This window comes from Acanthopagrus latus, chromosome 22 (assembly GCF_904848185.1).
Source record: "Acanthopagrus latus isolate v.2019 chromosome 22, fAcaLat1.1, whole genome shotgun sequence".
In the NCBI taxonomy this organism is placed as follows: domain Eukaryota; kingdom Metazoa; phylum Chordata; class Actinopteri; order Spariformes; family Sparidae; genus Acanthopagrus; species Acanthopagrus latus.
The window spans coordinates 18091247-18115378 of NC_051060.1; the positions used below are offsets into that span (position 1 = coordinate 18091247).

The following is a 24132-nucleotide window of genomic DNA, read 5'->3' on the forward strand; positions in this document are numbered from 1 at the left end:
CATACTTTTAGTCTGTGTAAGGGTCAAGTAGAGATAGAGGCTTTATGACTTGACTGTGAGTCATGAGATGAAGCAGATTTGACAGTGAAAGGGCTTTAAATATTTTGCTTTTTCACCATTAAAAAAAGTTTGCTCGGGGTGTTTTTCCTTGGTTTCTATGCACCAAAATATAATGGAAAATAAATGAGATGCGATTCGAAAGAGAAACTGGGCACCATATTCTATCAGTCTAACTCCTAGAATAGCTCTACGTGCTTTTATGCTCCATATTCTCCTTCTGTTTTGAGTTTTAACCCCAGTCTGCTCTGATTGGTTGGCTCACACACACCTGAGCCAGCATCACTAACAACTTTCTCTCCTTCAAGATCTTTAACATGCACAAAGCATAAATAAAACACTGACAGAAAGGGGAGAAACGAGGAAGTGTAACAGGTCTCCTGTTAAAATCCTTGCTTTACTAAATTTTGACATCAAACAAAGAATCCATGTGCTTTCTTATGTCGATGTCTCTTTGTGTTACACCAACAAATTGTCAATGATTTCCTATTTTCTCACGTAAGATGTTACGTCTTCAGACCAGTTTTTGGCAGTTTTGTGTGGTAGGAATGCAGACAAGGGACAGAACATCTCCTTGGTTGAACAAAGAGAGCACAGACGTTAAATATTATCCCGTGGTACCATTAGCTTGTTACACATTTGCCTTAGTGGTACTCAAAAATGTGGGTGCTGCAATAATGCCCTGGATTTACGACATTTTAAAGAATACTGTAAATTAAAAAAAGGGGTCCTGAACTCTGAAGTAGCTGCATGACAATTACAAGCATTGCTGCAAAGCTGGGTCATGTTATAGCGAATACTAATTAGCAGTATTGGTCAGCAACAAAAGTGGTGTGGCAGTCAGCACTTTGTACTGCAGTGAACTGAGCCAAATGATCCGTGGCCAAACTGTATAAAAGCTAAGAATAGAGCAGCATCCCCTAAATCATGACAACCAATGCTGCGCACACATTACACCCGAGAGAAAGAGCTGAAATTAGTTGTAAAGAACAGAAACAAACGGGGCTGTTGTGTGTTTCCAATGATTCTGATCATTTCAGATATTTCAAGTCCTCTGACATGTTTTTCTCTATCAGATATTTCCATTATTTTGTCAAACACCAGTAGGTGTTATCATGTGATAAAAGCCCTGGAAGTCCCCTGCTGTATACTGTAATAAGTCCATGTTTGCTAGCTGTAATCTAATTAGCGGTGGGCAGGATGAACTTGCCTGTGTGCGTTGACGTGGCTGCCAGGTGTCCTCCAGGGCGTAGCTGATGTAGGGCCCACTGCAGATGGAGCACTCCAGCATGACGGGGCTGGCCATCAGGGGCGAGGCGTGGATCCCCCAGGACTGACAACCGCCCAGGTGGAGGTCCGACTCCGCTTCCTTCTGCTTGCCCGTACCTTCACCGTGGTGGCGAGCCAGCATCTTCCACTTCCTGACCTGTGAGTGAGGATAGTGATTGTGTTTTTATTTTTTTATTCGGCCAGTAAAGTTTAAAGCCAAACACCTGCCATGAGAATAAAAAGCCTCAGTTTCGTTGAGGTCCACAACCATAACGCAAATGTTATTTTCAACAGAAACTCTGACTGATGCAAGTTTAGATGGTCAACACATGCAGTTTTAGGCAATGTGATGAGAGGATTGTATGAGGTACATTGTTAAGATAGATAATTAAGGTTATGGTCATCAAAATTAATTTAATCTTATTTGTTAGTTAAAGCAACATGAATTGTCATTGTGTGTGATTTGGCATCCTGCACAGTTTCTGAGTACAACAATGTTGTAAATACACAATGCATCCCAGGTGTGTAACATCTTTTCAGATGACTAATTTCAAAAAGAAAGTGGGGACATTTCCCTATTGTCTGCAGCGTAAATGATACCATTAACATAACACAAAAAGCTCACCTGTTCACAGGTATTATATTCACGTGAGTACAGGTCTGGGCAAGCCTTCACAGAGGAAATGGTGAAATAAGACTACAAAAGGATTTCTTGACACAAAGAACGTGGAAAAATGTGAGTCACTTTGCAAAATGGTGTTGAGCAACCACCGAGCTACAGCAGGGAGTTGGGCTGCATGTAGTTCACTTCAAAAAACATGTATCTCCAAATTTGGTGATATTGAATTTTTCATATGAACTTTCTCCTGTGTCACAACCTGGCTGATAACAGGTCTGTTTTTTTAGTAGCTAATGAAAGGTTGATGTTTTTGGAGGTTTCCTAATGTGAACCAGGTCAAGTTATTCCTTCAATGGCTAATAAACAGGAACCGCAGATGTCTTTAGATATTATCTGATCTCGCTGGAGTTTTGTCTAGTGTTGAAAGCTTACTACACTCACCAATGTGGGTATTGTTTGCCATGCATGGAAGAGTCACATATGTACTGTGAGAAAAAAATAAAATGTCAAAGCAATTAAGATGAATGAATAACCTCGCACAGCTAGAGTCAACATCTTCATGTCACAAGTAAAATATTTGAGGGTCACATTTGCACTTCACAGGAGGCAGTGAGTGACTTCGTCTCCGCTTTGGCACTAATCTCCTCTTATGTGACAGCTGCTCAGTGACACACACTCTCCTGAGGACGTTTCACCACACACACACACACACACACACACACACACACTTCTCCTCGATCATCATTTAGTATGCTGCTGGAGACGCCGGCTGAATACATATCATGGGCATAAAAACACAGATACCCTTCAAGAACACACACACATATACGCTGGAGGAAGGGAGAAGGTGTCGGAGAGAAATATGAGATACATGTGACAAAGGAAGCTGAGGTCAAGGTGCACATAGTTCTTGAGGAAGCCAAATTGCATGGATGGATGTGTCAGTGACCCAGGGTGGCTGTTATGTAAGGTAAATGGTGTCCTTGGCACACAGAGCGGACAGGTTCAGTGACTGCAGCCCTTTTCAAATGAGTCTTATCAAGGCCTCTATCAGTGGCTGCTGCTCTGCTGGCCTCTACATTGCCACGGCTTGGCAGGAGGAAATGAGCCTGAGTGATACTCTGTGTGTGTGTGTGTGTGTGTGTATGTGCGTGTGTGTGTGTGTGTATAAGAGTCCACACTTGCAACTCGGCAAAAAAACTTTCCCCATGTGTGAACGGCTGCTCCCTTGACTATAATTATAGCTCAGTACTGGAAGGACAGGACGGATCCAAACAATTACTGAAGGTGTCAAACACAATGTGATACCATTCTGTCACAACACAGTGTGTGTGTCTGTGTGTGTGTGTGTGTGTGTGTGTGTGTGTGTGTGTGTGTGTGTGTGTGTGTGTGTGTGTGTGTGTGTGTGTAAGGACTACCTCTACCTGTGTCTACTGTGAAAATTAAATTATCACCTATTGTTGTGGTCTCATTTAGCTATTGAGAAGTTGAGAAAACCACCGTTTGGAGAGTTACTTGAAAAAAATGTGATATGACCTTCATATCTTATAATTACATAATTACAGCTAACAGTCAGTTAGCAGCAGTCAGCCAAATTAAACACACAACATAAAACATGTTATTAGCGAGCTGTAGAGGACCCTTAGTTTGATCGATTTTGTTTATCTACTTTTTTATATGTGATTGGCTATTTTCACATGCAGATTCAAATGTCCACATTTGGATCATCGCAAGCCAGTGACATTGGTGGATATAATCAATTTTTTTTAACCTTAATCAAGATGTAAAACCAATACGTTTACAGTCAGAACCAGCGAGCAATATGGTAATGAAAGTAAAAAGGAATTTCATTGTTTCAAAGTGTTATCACAAAGCGATATCATGTTATCCTAACCACGATACTTCTAGCTTGATGGCTTCATTTAAAATAAAAAATTAAAATTAAAATACTGTATTAACTATTAGAAAACAAATGGCACTATTCAATTCTTTTTTAAGGTTGTTGTCCCTCATGGTTTTTCACATCTTACACACAAATTCATATCTGTCTTTACCTCAAACATGTAAGCATATGTCATATTTATACAAAATATACAACATATTTGAAACTCCAGCTAGTAATAAATTATTACCACTGAGGAAGTCGAGGACAGAATGAGGGTATCTGTGAGTGGGTCATAAACACAGATTTTTACAAATAAGCCTTTACTGTCTGGCCTTTTGCTGAAGCTCCTTGCAGTGACATTCCTTCGGTGGGTTAGAAAATATGTGCACAAGAAGTATAACGCAAACACACATATGCATGGTATTTCCAGACCCTTTTTCCTCTTAACCCCTTTCCCTTGCCCCTTGACCTGGTTTCTGTGCCGCGACCCCTTAAGACAACAGCAGGGCTGCTATTACTTAGGTTACGTAAGCGCCTGTCCAATAAGATCTGTCCTTTCACCTCATAAACTCAGGATGTAATATAGTCCAGGGGAAAGTCTCATGCTATGGCCAGGATGTACACATCAGCTACATGGTGTCATAAATCAAGAAATAAAAACATCATACACACACACACACCATTTCCAGACTTAATCAGACCCCTTTCCTCTTCCTCCTCCACGCTCACCTCTTTAGCTGCCCTTCGCCTGGGTTTTATACGTTATCTCTGGAAAAACAACACCGGTTCAGTTGCGAACAAAGTTATGTAAAAAGCCTTTATCTAAAGATTTGCCCTTTACTATCATGCAGTAAACGTAGTCATAAACACAGTACAGTGAGATAACATGAAAACACTAATCATGAACTTCTTGTTCGTGGGAAAACAAGACAGAACTCGCACAACTCTTGCACAGTTTACTGCAAACATCTAGCGATAAAAACAATGCATAATACGGCAGGGAGGTTTCTGCAGGGCTGGACAAAATAACAGAAACACAGTAGCCTCGCAGTAAGTACTGATTTGTCGAGACTGCTATGGTCGTTGATTTCTAAGATAACGGGTCTGATGAAAGAATAACTTAAAAGCGGGTTGCGTTGAGTTGTAGGATATTGTTTGTCTGAGCTTTAGCTCTGATAGGGCGAACAAGTCCGGACAGGCCTCAGCTGACTTTGATTATCCTTTTGTCGTCCACAAATCAGTGGACTACCCCTCCACATATTATTGTATTAACCTGTCCATTTTTATGGGTCAAGTTTTATAGGTAAGTCAGCCGTTATGCTGAGTTCAGGGAGTTTGAAGCCTGATTGCCTGTCTGATGATTTACCATTTACAGGCGCTAGCTAATGCCAGTTATGGGTGGTAATACTGTCATGACGGTTGTTAAGTGGCTAACATGTGCTGTGCAGTGACAATCATTGGGCATCAAGCAGCAACAGACCTGTTGACTGAGGTATTAAAAGAGACTGTTGCATTTACGGCATGAAATGTGTTGAAAAGTGTTTTATTTTCAAAAACCATTACTGTTCACCAGTGTAAACCAGAAGTAGCACTAAATATAATATTGAAAATAGATGTAGCCATTAATTAATTTAAACAACTTGTGACAGAAATGTATATATCTGCTTTATTTTCTATCAAATGTATAATGTATTCATTTTTAAATGTGCTTATTTTTTTCTGTATTTGCTTCCTTAAGCAAATAAGGCAGCTGTGTGTTGGGGTCAACTTTTTACCTATTGGTGGTCATTATTAGAGTGCACATTCAGGAATAAATACAAAAATAAATAGAAAATCTATTGATGTAAAGTTGTAAATATCAATCAATGGCTACATTTATTTTCAGTGTTAATTTTGGTGCATGTAATAGCTTATAAGTTCAGCCGGAGCTTTGCCAGGTGGATTTGCAGCCGTGGCGTTGAATGTGGGCATTTCTTGCTATTTAAATAGGCCGGTGACTTGGGAAGGTGGTTTCGGTAGATGGTTGTGGAGAGTGAGGGGTGTCATGGTATTTACAGCTCTGAGGCGTTTGTACAACACACAGCAGATAAACAGAGTGTTTATAGTGATGTTATAAGCCAGCCTACAGCACTATGTCCTGGTCTCCCCATGTTGGCTTTGTCTTGTCCTCCACCATCACGCCAGCTGTGTGATGCCCCACATATGTCTGAGCATCAGAGAGTAATGAAACCTGAGGGAAGGCGAGAGAGCATCGGTGGGAGGAACCGTAAAGTGGAAGAAGCGAACGGAGGCTAAAGTGGAGATCTAGTGACAAAAGGAAACCATGTTTGAAAGACGAAAAGATAAACAGAGAGAATGAGAGTGTGAGATAGGCTTACACAAGCCGTCCCATTCTCTGCCAGAGATAAGAGTTGTTCATTAACACCAAGGTCACTGCTCTTTCTTCTCCCATTCTTTTCCCACTCGCCTCTGTTCCTAGATCTCACAGGGTCTTAAAATGGGGGGGGGGTCGGTAGAGAGGCAAAGCAGTATGATTCAGGCGGTCCAAATTGAATTCAAACGCCAACTACAGTGTGTGTCTTGTGGGAGATTAAACCTCAGAAATACTGCTCAGAGCCACAGAGGAAAAGAGTGTCAACATTAATAACAGTATCGGAGAAAACACTACAGTAGGACAGAGAAAAACTGTTGTGTTATTATTGAACAAGGAAGCAGACAAAAGGGGGTACGTCTGGGGATTTTAAGATTGGGATATTGACCCTAAGCTGCTTTCGGGATTGCAGCAATTTTCCTCCTCTGGGATCATTACTGTGACTTGTTTCATCTTCAAATCCTGAGGAGCGCTCAAGATCTCTGAACCCTGACTTCCCGGATAAACTTTAATATTCATGGTCATCCACTACTGTGTCTCAACCCTTGTCACTTCTCTCGGAAATTAAAAAGCTGCCCTCTCCCCTGGACTTTTTTTAGCATCTTCTCCCATATATGTATCTCTCTTTTTCTCATTTCTATGAACAGAACAAGAGGAATGTATCTACGTGGCACTGGGCCAGTTTTAACCACTGCAATGCCAGTTATGAGATGTGTTTCATTCTCTTTCATTCTGACACGAAGCCTCAGCTCATGTCTCATTAACAGCCCAAACATTTCACATTGCGTGAGCACAGTTTGCCTACATTTCCCAAAGGTGAAAACACCATATGACTTTAAAAACACTGCAGGATATTCTCACAGGCACAGCTCGTCTAATTTTAGCTGTTTGAGGTTAAATGATTTGACTACCTGATGTGAGGAGAGTTCACTGGATGCCAAATTTCTCTTGCATAATAAAATATATTCATTTAACCATTCACATTTACAAGTCAACAGGCTTGCTAGCAGCTCTCTGAGGCTATGCTCTTGCTAAAGGCTAATGCTAGCAAGCTAACATGCATACAATGACAATGCTAACATGCTGATGTGTAGCAGATATAGCTAAGCAGTCATGAATAGCGACAGGCTTTGAAGACAATTGAAATAGTGGCCTAACAGCATAATTACAACTTCAAGTGATGCACTGTGGCCTGCAAATACTTTTCCCTACAAGCTAACATTTTGAAACAAGTAGCTGTAAAATTGTGGACACCTTATTTTAAGGGTCACAAAATCAGCCTTTTTACAATCAGAATTTGATCCATTCAGTCCCATAACATCTGGAAATTTGCATAAACCTAGTTAGCAGAAAGCTGATCTTGCAGTTAGCTGGAAGCTAGATGTCAAAATTTTTATAGACTGAACTATAAATTGGTCAAAACTCCTGCAAGATTTTAAATCTGACTCTTTGAGTTTCTGAACACATCAAGTATTGATGCTTTGGGATCGTGTGTTCGGGTTGGCCATCATCCTAAAGCAGCAACGACGAGTTGGGGATGAGACTCGCAAACTATTGTACTAATTGTGTACAAAACCCTTTACAGTGCAATAAAATGCAGTATGTAGCATTAAAGCACATCTACAACAGCTCGTTGTGGCCTAGTAATGCCGTGACTAAGCGCATTGTCCGTGTGGAAGCAGCTCAGGTCAACTCTAAGCTTAGCTGTCAAGTGTGAGCCGTAAACCCAAAAACCCCAAGAGCTCAAAGCTGTTTCAACAGCGCTGAGTAGTGAATGGAAGAGGAAAAAAAAGTTACTCTGCATAGTCGAAGCGCTGCTGAGTCTCTGTGGCGCAGCAGTTTTGGCTCTGGAACATCAAGATGGAAGAAGGGATTAGCCGGGTTCTCAGGGTAGATTAGAACAACAATAATTCCCAAATTCCCTCACAATGCGACTCGGAAGGGAGGGAGCTCCCTTTTTTCTAGCAGGCCAAGGTCAGTGGTGAAGGAGGGAGGGAGGATAGAGGGAGCATGACGGAGAGGTGCAGATGCTGGTGGATCTCTCTGACACATAGGGAGTCAATCCGGAAGTGATACCAAATTCTTTTTCCCATCCTTTTCAAGTCTTGTGAGCCTTTATGTCACTTATTATACGCTGAATATATCTGACATTGTAGTTGCATTTTAACTGGGAAGACAAAAACACAAGTTTCTCCAGTCACTCTTGCAGTGAAACCGACAAGTATGATCAAAAATGAAGCTGTGTCACTTCCCCACAACCACTTTTGTAACACTTCGCCACATGACATGCTGTCACACAGATGTGTATCTCTCTCTCTATGTGTGTCAAATACCTTTGTTATCTGGATCAAACCCAGACACAGTTTAGTCAGATGAGAAACAGCCTGCCTTACTTTTCCTCCTTCAGCTCCCGTCTGGCTTGTTAAAGCCTCGGTCGGGTGAAAACACTACAAAGCTAATTCACACATCCTGCTGCATCACGACAAATCCAGGCAACCGCAGCCAAGGTATGAAAGTGCCTTCTCTGGGCGTATTTATCTTCTCCTTTGTGCTCTGGCAGAGAAAGCCTCTGTAATGCTGCAGCAGAAATGGGAGCGGATACAGTGTGCCATTTTAGGATGCATATATACATCTACTGTGAGCAAAGCGGGGAGATCATGCAACGGAAGCAGTTCCGAGTTTATTACTCCAACCACATTCTTCTGCTGCCAGAGGACTTTGGCTTTGGAACAAAAGAATAACAGAGGATTAGCAGTTTTCCATTGCTAAGTGTATGCTAAACAGTGGTAGCTCAGAGCTGCTGCTTTCCAGACCCTGGGAGAGTTCCCCGTGTTAAATGCTGCTCAAACACATTTAAATCAGAGGAGGGGGGAAACACGTGAGAGGACAGTGGGATGATGGGACGTATCAAGGTGGTTCAGGACATTCAGGGTGTGATCGCAGCAGTGTAACATGGCTGTATGAGTGAAGTGAAAGTCAAGGGTTTTCAACAACCAACCAGCTGACTCTTAATCAGTCAGGAGGATAAGCAGGAGCTGGAAGTTTGCCAAACTGATACAAATTGGCTTCATACCAACACTAAGCTGGCAGCTCACCAGTTGCATCACTAAGCGTGGAATCTGAAAGACTCAGGGGTTTCTGACTTGTGGCGCTCATACGGAGCGAATGAATATGCACTGAGGCCTTTAACGAGCGGAAGAGAAAGTTTTGAGGCAATTAGTCGAAGTATTCAGAACAGAAGTTTGGCACGAGAGGCATTTCTCCCCTGGTTTTGGTACAGCATGCATGACAAGCCAACAAGTTGCGAAGGGATTTTTGGCTCCCACTGCTCTCTTTGTATTTAATATAATTGGACCTTGTGGGCTGCTTTTCTTTAATTCCTTGTTATTCCCAATACAAGCCAGGAAAAAAATGCTTTGACAGTAATGCAATGCGTGAAAAATGCAACTGAAGCTGGAATTTCAAGTGTGTTTTTGAAAGGCTTTGTAACCTGTTTGGCAAGTGAATGTTGGTCAGGAGAGACACGGGCGACTGAGTTCACCACTTCATTAGGTGCAGCCTGGTTACGCAATGCAGTGACCCCGCAATAAATCATTTCTAATTCAGCTGAGACAGTGCAAGAGAGTCTATAGCTGGTTTGTCGCCCGCAGAGGTGGGAAGTGACGAAGCACCAATACTTTGTTTCTGGACTGAAGTAGATTTTCAGGTATTTTCTGACAACATTTTAACTTCCACTCCCCACATTTGAACACAAATATCGGTCTTAAATTTTTCAAAACAGACTTGTAAATTCAGTTTCAACACATTAAAGGGGTCATCTCAGCCTATGAATGCAAAAAAAGAATCAAATAGACGCAATAGTAACAATAAAACGGAAAAGGATGACTCAAATGGGGAGGATGGCGTGTAGTGACACAGGCAGTGACATGACGAAAAGCAAGACACTCCCCAGGCATGGCTTCATTTAAGTGAATGGTGTGAAGTTGTTGGCTCCAAGAAGTTATCTGTTTTACTTTTATACTTTGATTACATTTCAGAGCCTGTACTTTCTTACTCGAGTTAATCAGTACTTTCACTCCACAGTATCTGCACTTCCACTTGAGTAAAGAATGCGTGTATAAGTTTCTAACACTGACCTAAATACTTGTGTAAAATGTGTCGACTCATGAATCTGGACGAATCACGGATCAAGATTTTCCATCTAGCAGTCACAGTTTAAATTTCAACAGCTGCCTGGGGAAGATTGCTGGAGTCCAGAGTTCATGTCCTCCCCTCGAAGACGTCAGCGCCAGTAAAAAGGTCACCAGTTAAGATATGCGACCTTTGACTGTGGCACACAAGTCTTTAACCATTAGCTCCATTAAGAAGTGACGTGGATACGATTATGTCGTCAGGATCCAAAGTCTGGAGTCCATAAAAGTGGGAACTCTTTTTTTTTTTTTTAAGAAGTGCAGGCCAAAGGTGTGAGCTCTCCCTCAATAATCTCCCCCCCAACTTGTTTGATGAAACACCTGAATTGCGTTTGCTCTTGTCATCAACTCACAGTCTCACTTGACTGAATGAAATCAGCCCGCCATCATTGCCTTATGCAGTGACTCGGACGCGATTGCATTAGCATTCGTGGAATGGAGCTCAGCCTCGCAGGGCCTTGTCGCTGCCGACGGAGAACAAGAGAGGTGGATTTCACAGGTCGTCTCACTCTGTTTCGTAACGGTCAAACAGGCACCTTACACACGAGCAACATGTTTTTGACCGACTGATATTCAATATACTGACTAATGAGGTTAAACCTTTTTTCTTCATCCAAGCAAATTTTGCAAAATTCACAAGCAGTTTTTCAGTCTCTACTTTGTGCCGCCACTTTCAGCTGAGATCTAATCAATAGTTGACGACGTCACACAGGCTGCATGGGAGTAGATAAAAATCACTGTTCTTCTTGGACACGCTTGGTTTCTCTCATCTCCTTGAATTTTCTTCACCCTCCAGTCCTCTCTGCTTCACTTCCTGTCTTCCTTCCTTCCTGCCCTCTCTCTCTCTTTTTCTGCTGCATGAATGAGTTTTGGACGGTAAACACAAGTGGGACCAGACCGGGTCAGGCCATTCTGGGGATAGTTAGAGTTTAAACCATACTGAATACACTGACTGATTAACAGCACTATCTGCTGATCAACATAAGAGCAGGCCATAAAGACACTGGGATTAATCACTAGTAAGCAACTTATGTAATGGCTATTATCTTGGATATTCTAAAAAAAAAATTAAAAAAGAACACAATAGAGCGATTTTATAGATTTTCCAGTTTTTGCTCTCTTGTATCTGACTTGATAAGGAGTTCCAGTAATGCATAAGATTACAGCATGCAAATTACACCGTGGCCCAATAACTGACTCACACTGTCATTATCTTTGTTTGCATTGCAAATATAAAGCCATAAATCCATTCAGAAACCTTTCGCTTCTTAAATGTACAAAACCCCATTGAGAATTATCACATTTTAAAGTTTTCTTCAGAATCAAGTAATTTGGTGATAGTTGTCCGTACACCAATGGGTACATTGAAGACAGCAACACCTAATAGATACTTCGGCATACTTTTTAATGATGATCTGCACACATGTTAATAAATATAGGCTGAAAACTGTGGTTAAAATTGTAGCCCACAGCTAGCTAACTAAGTGACACCATGGCAACATTACACTTCCTGTTCACAACCCCCTACATTTATGGGACATGTAGTCTTAAAATGAAAGCTTAATTAAGCAAAACAATGAATATAGTAACAGAATTCATTGATTTGAACTGTTTTTGGTTTAAGTTCCACCCAGTGATGTCACTCAGTGGCTGGGTTGCACTGTGGGTAATGTAGGAACCAGATTTTGAACTGCTGTATCGATTCTGATCATTTGTTTGAAAGTATCCACAATGAGTCACAGTTCTATAGAAGTATAATGCTTAGCCAGTGGACTGCTTTACAAAACCTGGCGCCTACATTACCCACAATGCAGTTTAGCCATTGTGACATGACTGGAGGTAATTTTGTGTTAGATAATCTTAAGAGAATGCTAAGGTGATGCATATCACTTTTTGGTAATAAGACACTACCATCAGGACAAAACACTGACAATGAAGGAGAAACTCTGGGGCCTGAAAAAAATTAAATTCAGCTATTACTTTTACAATGTTTTAGTTTCCAGTTGCTAATTAACTGGTACCCTGTATGTACAAAATATGTTTACATTGTAATTTATGGGCTGTAATCTAAAGCCTGACTCAATTTCCTGTAAGATTGTAGAGAGAGTTAAAATTGTGTGAGCGATAACGGGGCAGAACAATGAGCAGTCAGCAGAAGTTCATGTTCTTTTCATCTCTGATTAAGGCTTCATCAAGAACAGCGCGGGCTCGATGTGAGAGATTAGTGGAAAGGCTGTGTTTGAGTCAGCTTTTAGTGTGTGTGTGTGTGTGTGTGTGTGTGTGTGTGTGTGTGTGTGTGTGTGTGTGTGTGTGGTAACTGTTAGTGTTCGGACAGGACAGTACAGGACGTCCTCATCAGGAGGATTTATATGCTTTTGATTTCTGGTCATGCTCAGGCTGTGGGGCAGATGCTCTGACCTCATCCTCTATCTTCTAATAAAACTGTCTTCTCAGCTCTTCTCTCTGTCTCTCTGTCTCTCTCTCTTTCACACACACACAGCTGTTTACCCTGTTTATGTCTCTGTTGGGCTCCACCAATCCCTCAGCTGCTCTATTTTCTCTCCTCAGCCATCACTGTTTACCCTTTGTCCAATTTTTATTCAAATATCTCCTGTCTTTCCTCCTGCTTACAGAAAACCCCCCACACACACCTCTCCTCCCTTATTTTTCAATTATCATCCAAAGATAAAAAAAAAATTATGACATCCAATGTCATGACTTTATTACCCTGATTTTATAGTATAATAATATCAGCGCCATAAAGTTGTTCTATATTTAGCTTTGGCTCTGATAGATTCGGGTTGAGGTCCATACAAAGCACTGGGTCAAGGCCACTCGATGTTATCGAATCAGAAAAAAAGTGATGCAGTGATGGATTTTTAATGAGGAGAAGGAGGTGGGCAAGCTGTCAGAGAGCTCAGAGTAAATGTCCTTGTATTAATTTAAATATTGGAGTATGTATTTATTGCATGTAAGGGGCCAGTGAAAACTTTAGTTTTAGTTGAGATGCAGCTCCTCTGAAAAAACAAGTGACTGCATTTTGTGGCCAAGTATGGATTAAAGGTGCAATGTGTAAGACTTGGCAACTAATTGAAGGTCAAGCCAAACAAACAGGGGGCAGCAACCAGAGGTGATCCAAGATGAATTAGGTTAAGCTTGTCTTGGACGTGTAGAAGAAAGAAACTTGAATTTAAACCTTGCATTTTCAGTTTAGTAAAGCAAAGTAGGTGTACAGATATTTCCTTTCTTGACATTTTGTCAGTTTCTGTTGTCACATCGGAGAAGGAGGTTATATTTTTGCTTGTGTCTGTTCAGTTGTTTGGTGGACCATCAGTCGGATTACGCAAAAACTACTGCAGAGATTTTCACGAAACTTGGATAGAAGCCATTAACTTTTGGTACAGATCCAGATAAAGGGACAGATACAGGATTTTTTTCTCACTTTCTTTTACATTGCAAGATTTCTGCCATATTTAGATGGCTCATATCTACGAGTGAGTACAATTTGAATTTGTTTTATTTGATATTAGGCTCTATTGAATTAAAGTGGACTGTTGGGCCTTGGATGAGGATTGAGCTCAGATTTATTTAGACAAAAACAATGACACTACAGGGACTACCAGACTATCATCCCTTGAGGTACAAAGTGGTATTATGAGATAGGACAGCTAGCTGGTTAGCATGCTGGCTCAAGTACTTAGACATCCCTGCAACACAATACATTGATGTCTTTGACGTTACGTCAACAGTGTTGTTTCTTTACAAACTGGTGATAATATAATTTTGTCCATTTCCTACATATTGCGACTTTAACCATTTAAAAAGTGTCTGCTCACACTTAAACATTAGTTTTAAACAAAATCGGATGCTTAAGGGAAAAAAATTATATACTTTATATAAAGATACAGATTTCAACAGCCTGGGAAAAAAAAGCGTGGTATCAGACCATGACAAATGTCCCCAGAGCTTCTCCTTCTGTACACTTAAGAGTAGTCTGACACCGCCTGTCAACATCTGGTGTCTCGTTCGTCTCCTCTTCCTCTGAAAGGTGACAGCAGCCTCTCAGCTTCATCACATCTTCAGTCACAGTCCGAGACACTTCGTTTCACTTTGATGAGCTGACAAATTTCAAAGCGACGCTTTGCTCATTTGCATTTGAGCCTGGCCGCGTGTGGCCCCCTTCAAAAAACAGAGCAGCGCGTCTGGCATGTGAGGAAAATGTTTCTGATCTGTTGAACAAGTGTCACACTCTGCCAGCGTTTTGGCAAAGCAACTTTGAGTGGTTGTTGAATGTTTGAACAGAGTGTGCTGGGATATGGTACAGCATGTAGGGAACACTGACAGAACATGACGTCTGACTGAAATTTTGGTCATGGAGAGTTTCGCAATGCCCCATAAAGTAAAATACAGGAAGGTTTCTGTCCATATTTAGAGCCATCACCTGACTGCTACTGTACGCTGTAAATTTCCAGTTTAAATGCAGTCAATCATTTATTGAGTCTTTTAGAGAGATACGAGTGGCCACTGTGGGTCAGCCCTGTTTAACTCCACATTGGCTTCATACACACAGTAGCTATGACTCACCGCCAAGCCCCGTTTTCTGCACGGGGCTGGGTGGCTCCCACCTCGCTGCAATATCCATTAATTCTACACACGCACACACCGGTTATCTCCAGTGAGACATTAGTGACAGATCTATTGGTTGTGAGGGCAAGAGGTGGAATTGATGGAGAGATAGAGTGAAACAGAACGGCAACTTAAACAAAAAAAAAAAAAAAAGAAACCCTGAAGGGTTGCAGGAAAGAGAATGAAGTGATGGATAACAACACGGTCCAGTTTTATATGCACACACACTTGTAATGTTGTGTCTCTGTGCATACACTCCCATGCAAACACACACACACACACACACACACACACACTGTACAATGTGGCTTTGTCTCGCTGGGACAGTGATGACTCATTCTCTCCTGCCTCCCATGGGACTGGAGACACACAAACATACACACACACACACACACACACACACACGGGAGCGGGGAACCAATTGATGGGTGTAATGATTGATGGGAGTGGGATAGCTATTATGATTGCAATTGCATAACCAAGGACAACCCGGCGCAGCCTTAGTGTGATTGGGCTGGTGTGTTTGAGCAAGGCTCTTGTTGACAACAAGCTGTTGTTAGTTTCAACTGGTGTTAGTTTTTCTCTGTAATTTCTTGGTGTATTTGTTCATACAATGTTCACACTCTTTCCTGAGTGCATGCCTCGTGTTTTAATTCCAGAAACGGCAGCGTGTGGTAAGCAAAGGAAAACAAGGTGGTCTTTGAAACAAACGGCCCAGTCCTCAGTCACTTTGGTGTTTGTGTTACATAACAACACTCGTGGTCAAGCTTAAATGAAGATTAAAGACCGACAGAACAATGTCTGCAGTCCTGTTAGTACTTAATTTGTGGCTTTGAGCACTAATGTGCAAACTGAAGAAGGTCTGTTACATGAGTCAAGTGCTGTTGTGGAGTGTGTCAGTGGATGCATGGAACATATCCTGGGTAGATCACTATGTCCCTCTCTAACTTTATCTGCTGAGGTTGTCCACCGCTTTTCATTAAATTCAATCAAAGTTAATTTCACACAGTAGAACGATATCACATCAGCAGTGTTGCGGACATCTGCTTGTTCCAAGTTGAAGGGCAAGCAGAACGTCTGAGCTATGTGCCAGAGGTAAGAAAAACCCTATTCAAAACTGCTTTAACATTTTTAATAACTCTGAGTGCTACACATTTAATTGGTTTGATTATATTAGGAGATCAAATCAATATGTGACCTTGTGCATTATTTTACTATTTTTTGTAATTTTACCTGACATAGTTAGGCATCTTTAAGAAATTTGAGAAATCCACTGTAAAAGTTTGGTGGGGCAGCATTTTTCATTTTATTAAAAATATAGTTTTATTTTCATAGCTCTGGCCATCATCCCTGCAGGTAAAATGTAGTGTGGTATACTCATAACATTAATCGCTTGAATATGGCAATGTGGCATGTTCAGGCAGAGAGACACTTTGGCCCGTGGCCCACCGTAATCTTTTGGACTGCATCCCTGGTTTAGATAAAGCGCAGTTTGTTAAACCTGTTGAATATCTGACTAAGTGGGTCCAAGCCTGGGGTTATATTTACTTCTCCAGACATCCCTCTGACATATAATTTTTGTGCATTGTAGATTATTGAATACTTCTGCATTTGTAATTATGCATTGCTTTCGTTCAGGGACACAAGCCAAAAAGAGAAAGTTTGTAACCACTGCTCTAATTGCTTGTTTATAGTGAGTTCTTTGGTGAACACAGTGTTGTTATAGCTGACAGAACGACTGAGCGTATTACTCACTGCCTACAGCTGTGTGTAGGATTGAGGTGACAAATGATTCCAAGGGATGCAGGCGGTTGATTGGGCAGAGTTTGCAGGGTCGAGTATGGCTTAATGAACTACTAGTGACACAAATGTATTCATGGACACACACGCTGTATCTTGAAATTTTACCTTGCAGCCCTTGCTCTTCTCATGGGCACTGGTTTGCCCGTGAGCTGGGCACGGAGAGCAGGGCTCCTGGTGGTAGTACTGGCCGCCCTGCAGGCCGCCGTAATGACAGCAGCCATAAGGCGATGGGAAGTGTGTGTACCACAGGTCCTCAGCTAGCGGACACTTCGGACATGGGTAAAGGAGGCCCTTTCCTTGGGACTTCTCCACGCTCACCTTGGGGTTCCTCATCCATCTTCGTACCTGTGCAGAGCAAAAAGGTTTGAAGACTAAGGTGGGTTTGATCTCACTTTTACCTTCTCTTCTTATTATTCACATGTTTTTTTAAGCACTCACACAGGTGCTCCAAAAACACACAGACACACATACACACACTGTCAGCCCTGGCCAGCTGCTCCTTTGATCACAGAGAGAGGAGTTTCTCATGTTATCCCTGATTACATGTCAGATCAAGTGCGACAGACACACACTTCAAAGAGGCCCAGATTGCTTCTCTGCTCTGCCACACACACGAATCAGAGAGCGAGCACATCTTGTACATGCACACACACCTGTCACATGTTAATGACACAAAGCTGACGGCTCTCTCAAATATCATAAAGAGTGAAGTCCATCTCCTGTCCAAGTTTCCTTGAAATCTCAAGTTGCTTGACTTGCGTTAAAGATGAACTATGTAACATATTTGCACAAAATGTCTAAAAACGACTACGTCTTAATTATATATTTAACTAATTGTGTACTTACATTATACGTAATTATAACCAAAATACCACCATAATTCCCAACATCATCACACTACGCCTTTTATTTTCATGGTTTTGATTGAGAGACACCTAGTGGCAAAATAAATGACACACCATGCCTTTAATTTTCGCAATACCGCAGAAAAAAAACAGGAGGAAGTTCTCTCTGCGCAAGGGAACTTCAGCTAGCTGTTATTGATGATTTATCATCACAAAAAAAAAAAAACATTTCTACTTCCTTTTCAGTAAAATATGCTGACATTATGCAACCAAACAGTACCAACAATGTATGAGGCACTAACACATGCACAAGTTGGTGCACGCAAGCACATTGCATTCACAACACAATGCTGCAGTGACTAAGACTTCCATGGAAAGCACCAGCACTAACCATAACACCCAGAGTATGTGTATGTATACATGTACTTGTTACCAATTGGGGACTGTTCTTGGCATGAACACTGATTTTGTCAGGACCAATAGTCCTAATGGGGACCAATGAGCACTCCTAATGCGACACATGATTTTTTTAGGTCCTGGTTAAGTTTAGGGTAAAGGTATAGTTGGGTTAAGGTTAAGGTCAGGGTGTGTGTGTGTGTGTGTGTGTGTGTGTGCAGAGGAGAGGTACTGAAAGGGGAGAGAAAAAGAAAACAGACAAGAAGACGCACAGGAAAATCAGGGAGAGAAAAAGGCAACATTTTCATGTGAAGCCTTATGAAATCCTGTCCTGCTGCGTGGGTCGAACATTTAGCAAACACACGCCACAGGGTAGTTTAGCCTGTGTGACTGGGCAGCACAGAGTCAAGACAGCTGCCACACACACACACACACACACACTCACACAGTGAGATTGAAAGTCGAAGGGTAGCCAGACAGCGTGTCAAGGCATGTCGCGTCTAAAGGAAAAACACTCCAGCAGGTCAGAACAAAAACAAACCAGCCACTGCAGAGTAAGCGCAGAAGTCTGATGACACATACCTTAAAAAGGCTGTGCAAGTTTCTTCACATAGAACATGGACTGAGTGTACATCTGATTGACGTAACATCCAATTAAACTTTATTCTCCTTTGTTATTTGCCATTGCATTCAAAGCGGAGTGAGAAATGTTTTGGCATTACCCAGCGGATCAAACAGCGTGCTGTCATACCTCCTGTTTAACACGTCACGCTGACGATGAGACTGATGAGAGGTGCCATCCGAAAGCTCAACACTTACTCACCTCAGGCAACAAAACATGGTGCTCTCAGCTGCAGGGATGTGTTTTTATTTCTTTCTTTTTTGGTAGCACACTTGAAAAAGTCAGTGAAGAGCCTCACGTTACATCATGTTTTTGGGTGGGTTTGTTTGCCCATCGTGTAACACGACGTACCACAGAAGTGTATTTTCAGAATTCATGCTCCGATGATGTAGCATGTTTGGAGCAACTTGTGTCTGAACTCACAGACAAACACAAACACACACACATGCAAACACAAGCACACACAGCCATTGATTTTTTATTTCCTTCCATCATTTCCCTTACTCATTTATGCTCCACTGCGGCCTGTCTGGACTCTCCCCCATTATGTGATTAGGCTTATTTAGACAGAAATAGAGAGACAAATAAACCCTGAAACAGCAGCGGCAGGCATTAATTCTGATTTAAGGCTGTGTGCTGATGCATATCTGAAAGACTCTGGTTTTCTTTGCTGTGCAGGAAGGAAAGCCAGTTTTACCCAGAAACATGCAAAAGAAAAAGCCTAAAGATTTAACATATAGACAGATCCATCCTCAGGCTCTTAATTGCTGATTAATATTGATATTTCTTTCTAAAAAACCCCATGAGAGACTTGTCGCAACAGAATGTGCCTGTGGGAGTGCGTGTGTGTTTGTGCGTGGGTGTTAACACGACACAATCTGCCCAAACTAACCAGCCGAGTCATCAGTGATCCACACCATACTGTACGCCATCTGAGACCAACACACACAATAACAAACACTTTGGAAAACCCTACAAGGAGCAAGAACACACGTTGGTGACACAACCAAGCTAGAAACGTCTCAAAATCTACCCAGCAACCTGCAAAAGTGATGACTGAATGTAGCCAGTTTGCTGTTATCCTGGAACAAATCCAATAACGCTAAGGCTCAAAATGTGATAACTTGAACTAACCTGTGCAACAAACGCTTACTTTATCTTCTGATTAATTGTATTACACCGCTTCTGTGGTGGAGGGCATAATGTTGTGCCGTATTCCCAAAGCAATACAGTTATTATTGCGTAAATGCATCAACCCTCCTCTCCTCCACAGGATGCAAGTAATGTTAGTCATTTCCTTCCTGATGTGCCCCACAGTCATATTGCTCAATGTTTCTCTTTGATCTCATGTAAATCGGCTGCAAATTATTGAAACTCCAGGGGAAGCAGAAGTTGAACTGTTTGTCAAAACCTGGCATATTTTGAGTAAGTGTTATAATACGCTAATGGAGGTTTAGACAGATTACAGGATATACTGATGCCCACAAGTTCAACAAATAAGTGTACAGTATTCACACAGTGTTGTACACATTCTCTTTAATCAACGCTACAGTATTACTTACATTAATGATTTACTGAGTAGAAATGGGCATACTTTTGCATCACTTGCTACTTTCTCATCTACTCTGACTTAAAAGCTTTAATATTCTTTATTCACTAAAGAAACATTGAGCACAAGGATTTCCCGCACATACATAAATATTCAAACCGATTCAAACACATTCTTTACTTTACTGTTTGTATCTGGCACTAATTGATTTTTGTTTCTTTGTAAAGAAAAAAACTAGAGAAAATCCATCCTAAAATCAAGTTGACATCATAAACTGCTCTGTGAATAAAACCCAAAGATATTGAATCATGAATTAACAAGAAAAAAACAGTAAATCTGTTCTCTTGCTCTTTTCCAACCAAATTCAATTGGTCATTAAGTTGCTGGTGTTTTTTTCATCTGGAGAAAAGCGCATCGAATTATTTCTAGGGTTTTATTTTTGACTGATGTAAATGTGTTTCTGTTTTAATAAATGTAATGTTTAACAGACTATAAGACTATAAGAAGACAAAACACGAAACACTCCCATTTTCTTGACTTTGAACACGAGGCCTAATTCACTGACTTCGGCTTCAAACTAATGGACACCATGTCAAAGGAGGACAAATCACTACATCCGTCCACAGCTTGAGAGGACAGAGGAGCTGAGTGGAGACAGTCTATTAAGCTCACTTTTTTTTTTATTTTGGGCTGGTAACAGTTTATGCTCAATCATGAATCAATTCCAACTGTCTATGAATCGACCTCGAACTTCTAAGATGTAAGTTGTGCATTGTTTTACGCTGTGTTGTTGTTTGTTTGTAGGTTAGTCTGTTGAATTAGGCATTGTCCAGCTAACGTGACTAACAGTCCCAGTCAGGGGCCAGTGTTCGACTACTGTTGAAGGTTAAAGAACGATCAAGAGAAACTGTGTGAAATATGTGTTTTGAAGACCTCTAAATTCTGGGAATAGTAAGTTGCTGCCAGTAACTCAACTGTTTTTGAGTTATTTGAATGACTGAATGAAACACTGTCATCCCTGTTGCTGTCGACAAGAGGCACTACATTTGTACTGATAGAAACATTTATTTAATTTATTTATAGTGGACCTGTGCGTTAATTCATACAGAAAGTGCAAACTCTGCTGCTTTCCTAGAGATAACGTGACAGATTTTCACCCCCCACCAGGCCATCACTTGGTTGACAAGAAGGTCAAACATCAGTCAACCAAAATTTGCTTTGGTTGACGACAGCCCTGCTTGTTAATAAACAGAAAAGTATTTGTCAACCATTAGTTTCAACTTACAAATCTTTATATGCCTAATTAGAAAACTGCTGCAACAGTCGTCCAAATGCCATTTTGTAGTCCATCAAAATCACTGGGTTGTACTTTTGTTTTTGGAAAAGTCAGCACACACACTCATTACACAAACACACCGACCAAACAAGCCATTTAACTCAAACCATTAACATTACACGGGAAATGAGCCTTGTGACAGCGCTGCAGTGTAATGCAGGATTTGCTGAGTAGATCCTAAACTGTAGGACCCCGCCGGCTCAATGATGTCATGTTCTCTGCCCAGCAGACACTTGTGGGTTCCGAGACGCAACACTGTTTTGGAGCAGTGACACACACACACACACACATACACACACAGACATACACAAAGTACTGCAACTGACAAACACAGTAAACACAGGGAGCTGAATATTGTGCCCGATTAGTGCGGCTTAGCTCTCACAATGACATCATCTCTGGCACGCGCGCGCACCCACACACACACACACACACACACACACACACACACACACACACACACACACAGGGAACACTCCGGCTGTGACACCTCCTCCCTCAGCCAATACACCTCTCACTCTGGTCGTGTGTGTGTGTGTTTGTGTGTCCAAACTCACCTTCCTCTTGACAAACTGGAAAGCTGAGCACTTCTTAAAGGAAAAGGCGGTCTTCTCTCCCCCTCCTCCCACTCCTGCACCTCCTCCGCCTCCCCCGCCACCTCCTCCACCTCCTCCTCCGCCCCCGTTCACCAGCTTCATGGCCGACACCGGCACTCCGCTTGCCTCCGTAGATCCCAGGATGACGGACAGACTGACAGGGAGTCACAAAGAGAAGTGAGGAAGAGTTTATCTAAGGCATGAGGAGAGAGGCTTTTTTTGTGCAGAGACAAGTGCGGGACGGCGAATGAAGGAGATGCCTCTGCGCTGAGGCAGAGAGGATCCGAGGAGGAGAGCAGGAGAGGAGGTGGAGGTGGAGGTGGAGGCGGAGGAGGCAGATGGACCAAAATGCGAGGGAGAGAGGGAGAGAGAGAGAGAGAGAGGCAGGACGCTGCGATGAGCGTGAGATTACAGGAACAACTAGGTGTCAGGATGGAGACAAAGACAGGGCGGAAGGAGGAGAGGGAGATGCACACAAGCAGATGGAGAGGGGAGGAAGAGGAGGAGGACAGCTCCTGTTGCTGTGAGGAGGAAACAGCTCTGTTTACAATCTCACTGAACTGTCAGATGTGTGAAGTTTATCCATGCATGTGTGAGCGGTGCACACATGCTGAGTGTTTACATATCGAAAGCATGCACTGTATGCACACACACGCCTCCGTCCTTCCATACCTTTTGTGCTGGCGCTGGCTGGTTCCGCTGCAGCTCTAACAGCTTATGTCTTTACCCGAGGACTCCCCCGCAAAACTGGTCCCAGATCAGATGCACCAACTCCCACTCCTCAGTTACAGGTGTCCCTTCGCTGTCGTCTCCGAAAACTATGCCCACATCCCCGAAGGAGGGCAGCGAGAACACGGGGAGGGGGAGCCTGCGATGATGTTGCTGTCCGTTTCAATAAGAGCATGTCACTGTGTGATTTGTGTGTGTGTGTGTGTGTGAGTTTGTGTCCTCTGTGGTGCAGTTATGTGGAGTGCACAGTGAGTGAATGCAATGATGCAGCCTGTAAACAAGCAGCCAGGAAGTGTGTGTATGCGAGCATGATGATGATGATGAGGTGTGTGTGATGTGTCCAGCTGCAGTCTTCTGGCTCACCCCGGCACTACTTTATCAATGAAAGGCTCTGCAGTGAGCAGATGCTGCCTCCCCTCCCATCCCCTTCTCTCTCCTCCCGTCTCTCTCTCTCTCTCCACTGTCCCTCATCGCCACTCTGCCCTCCCCCTTTTCCTCCGCTCGCTCATTCTCCTGCTGCAGTCGATGGTGGCACCTCCTTTCCCCTCTCTCTCCCTCTCTCTCTCTCTCTCCTCCAATCTACCTCATCTCACTCTTCATCCCTCCCGTTATATCCTCTTCTTTTCAGGTCTCTAAAAACTGTCCCAGCGAGGACAAGAGAGGACACCCACTATATCTCCCCATCACAGTAAGCGTGTGAGGGTTTGATGTATAGTGTACAATCTTGCCTGACAGCTTTGGTCCAGCTGAATTCGATACACACAAGCACAAACACACACCCACACACCTCATCATAACTCTGTGTATGCCCTTGCCTCTGTACCTATAACACGGGGTTAGTTTAATTTCCTGACGTGACACCCATGAACGATAAAGCTGAACCGCGCTCCCGTTATGAATTCTTGCACTTTATGCGTGGCAACAAAAATACAATCATGTCTCTGGCTGTGAGCTTGGCTATATTACCTTGAAAAATGAATTATAATGAATGAAATATTAAGCCAAGAGAAAGAACAGCTTAATGTTTTACATCGTCTTCATATTCACTTTGATATTTTTTATTAGTCCTACTAGTGCTGCACCCGTGACAAGTTTTCATCATCTGTCTCCTTCGTGCATCTATAAAAACTGATGTTTACTGACTTGATTTTGTCCAGGATGGGGAAATTCTTTTAAACCTGACCTTTGGCTGCTGTCGCTAAAAAACTCAAATGGCCCAAGGCACATAAGCTGCTAATG

At 42.2% G+C, this 24132-nt stretch overlaps 1 protein-coding gene across 1 annotated transcript in view; it reads right to left on the reverse strand.

Annotated features, from left to right (window-relative positions):
* sgk1 (serum/glucocorticoid regulated kinase 1) overlaps window positions 1-23252 on the reverse strand; it is a 39950-nt gene extending 16698 nt beyond the window's left edge. The window contains exons 1-4 of the mRNA XM_037086621.1: window positions 22837-23252; window positions 22126-22318; window positions 16926-17165; window positions 1268-1483 (exon numbers count right to left, since the gene is read on the reverse strand). Of these exons, the coding sequence (XP_036942516.1) occupies window positions 1268-1483; window positions 16926-17165; window positions 22126-22266 (597 nt within the window). The 5' untranslated portion in view covers window positions 22267-22318; window positions 22837-23252. The remainder of the gene's footprint in view (window positions 1-1267; window positions 1484-16925; window positions 17166-22125; window positions 22319-22836) is intronic.
* Between the last annotated feature and the right edge of the window lie 880 nt (window positions 23253-24132).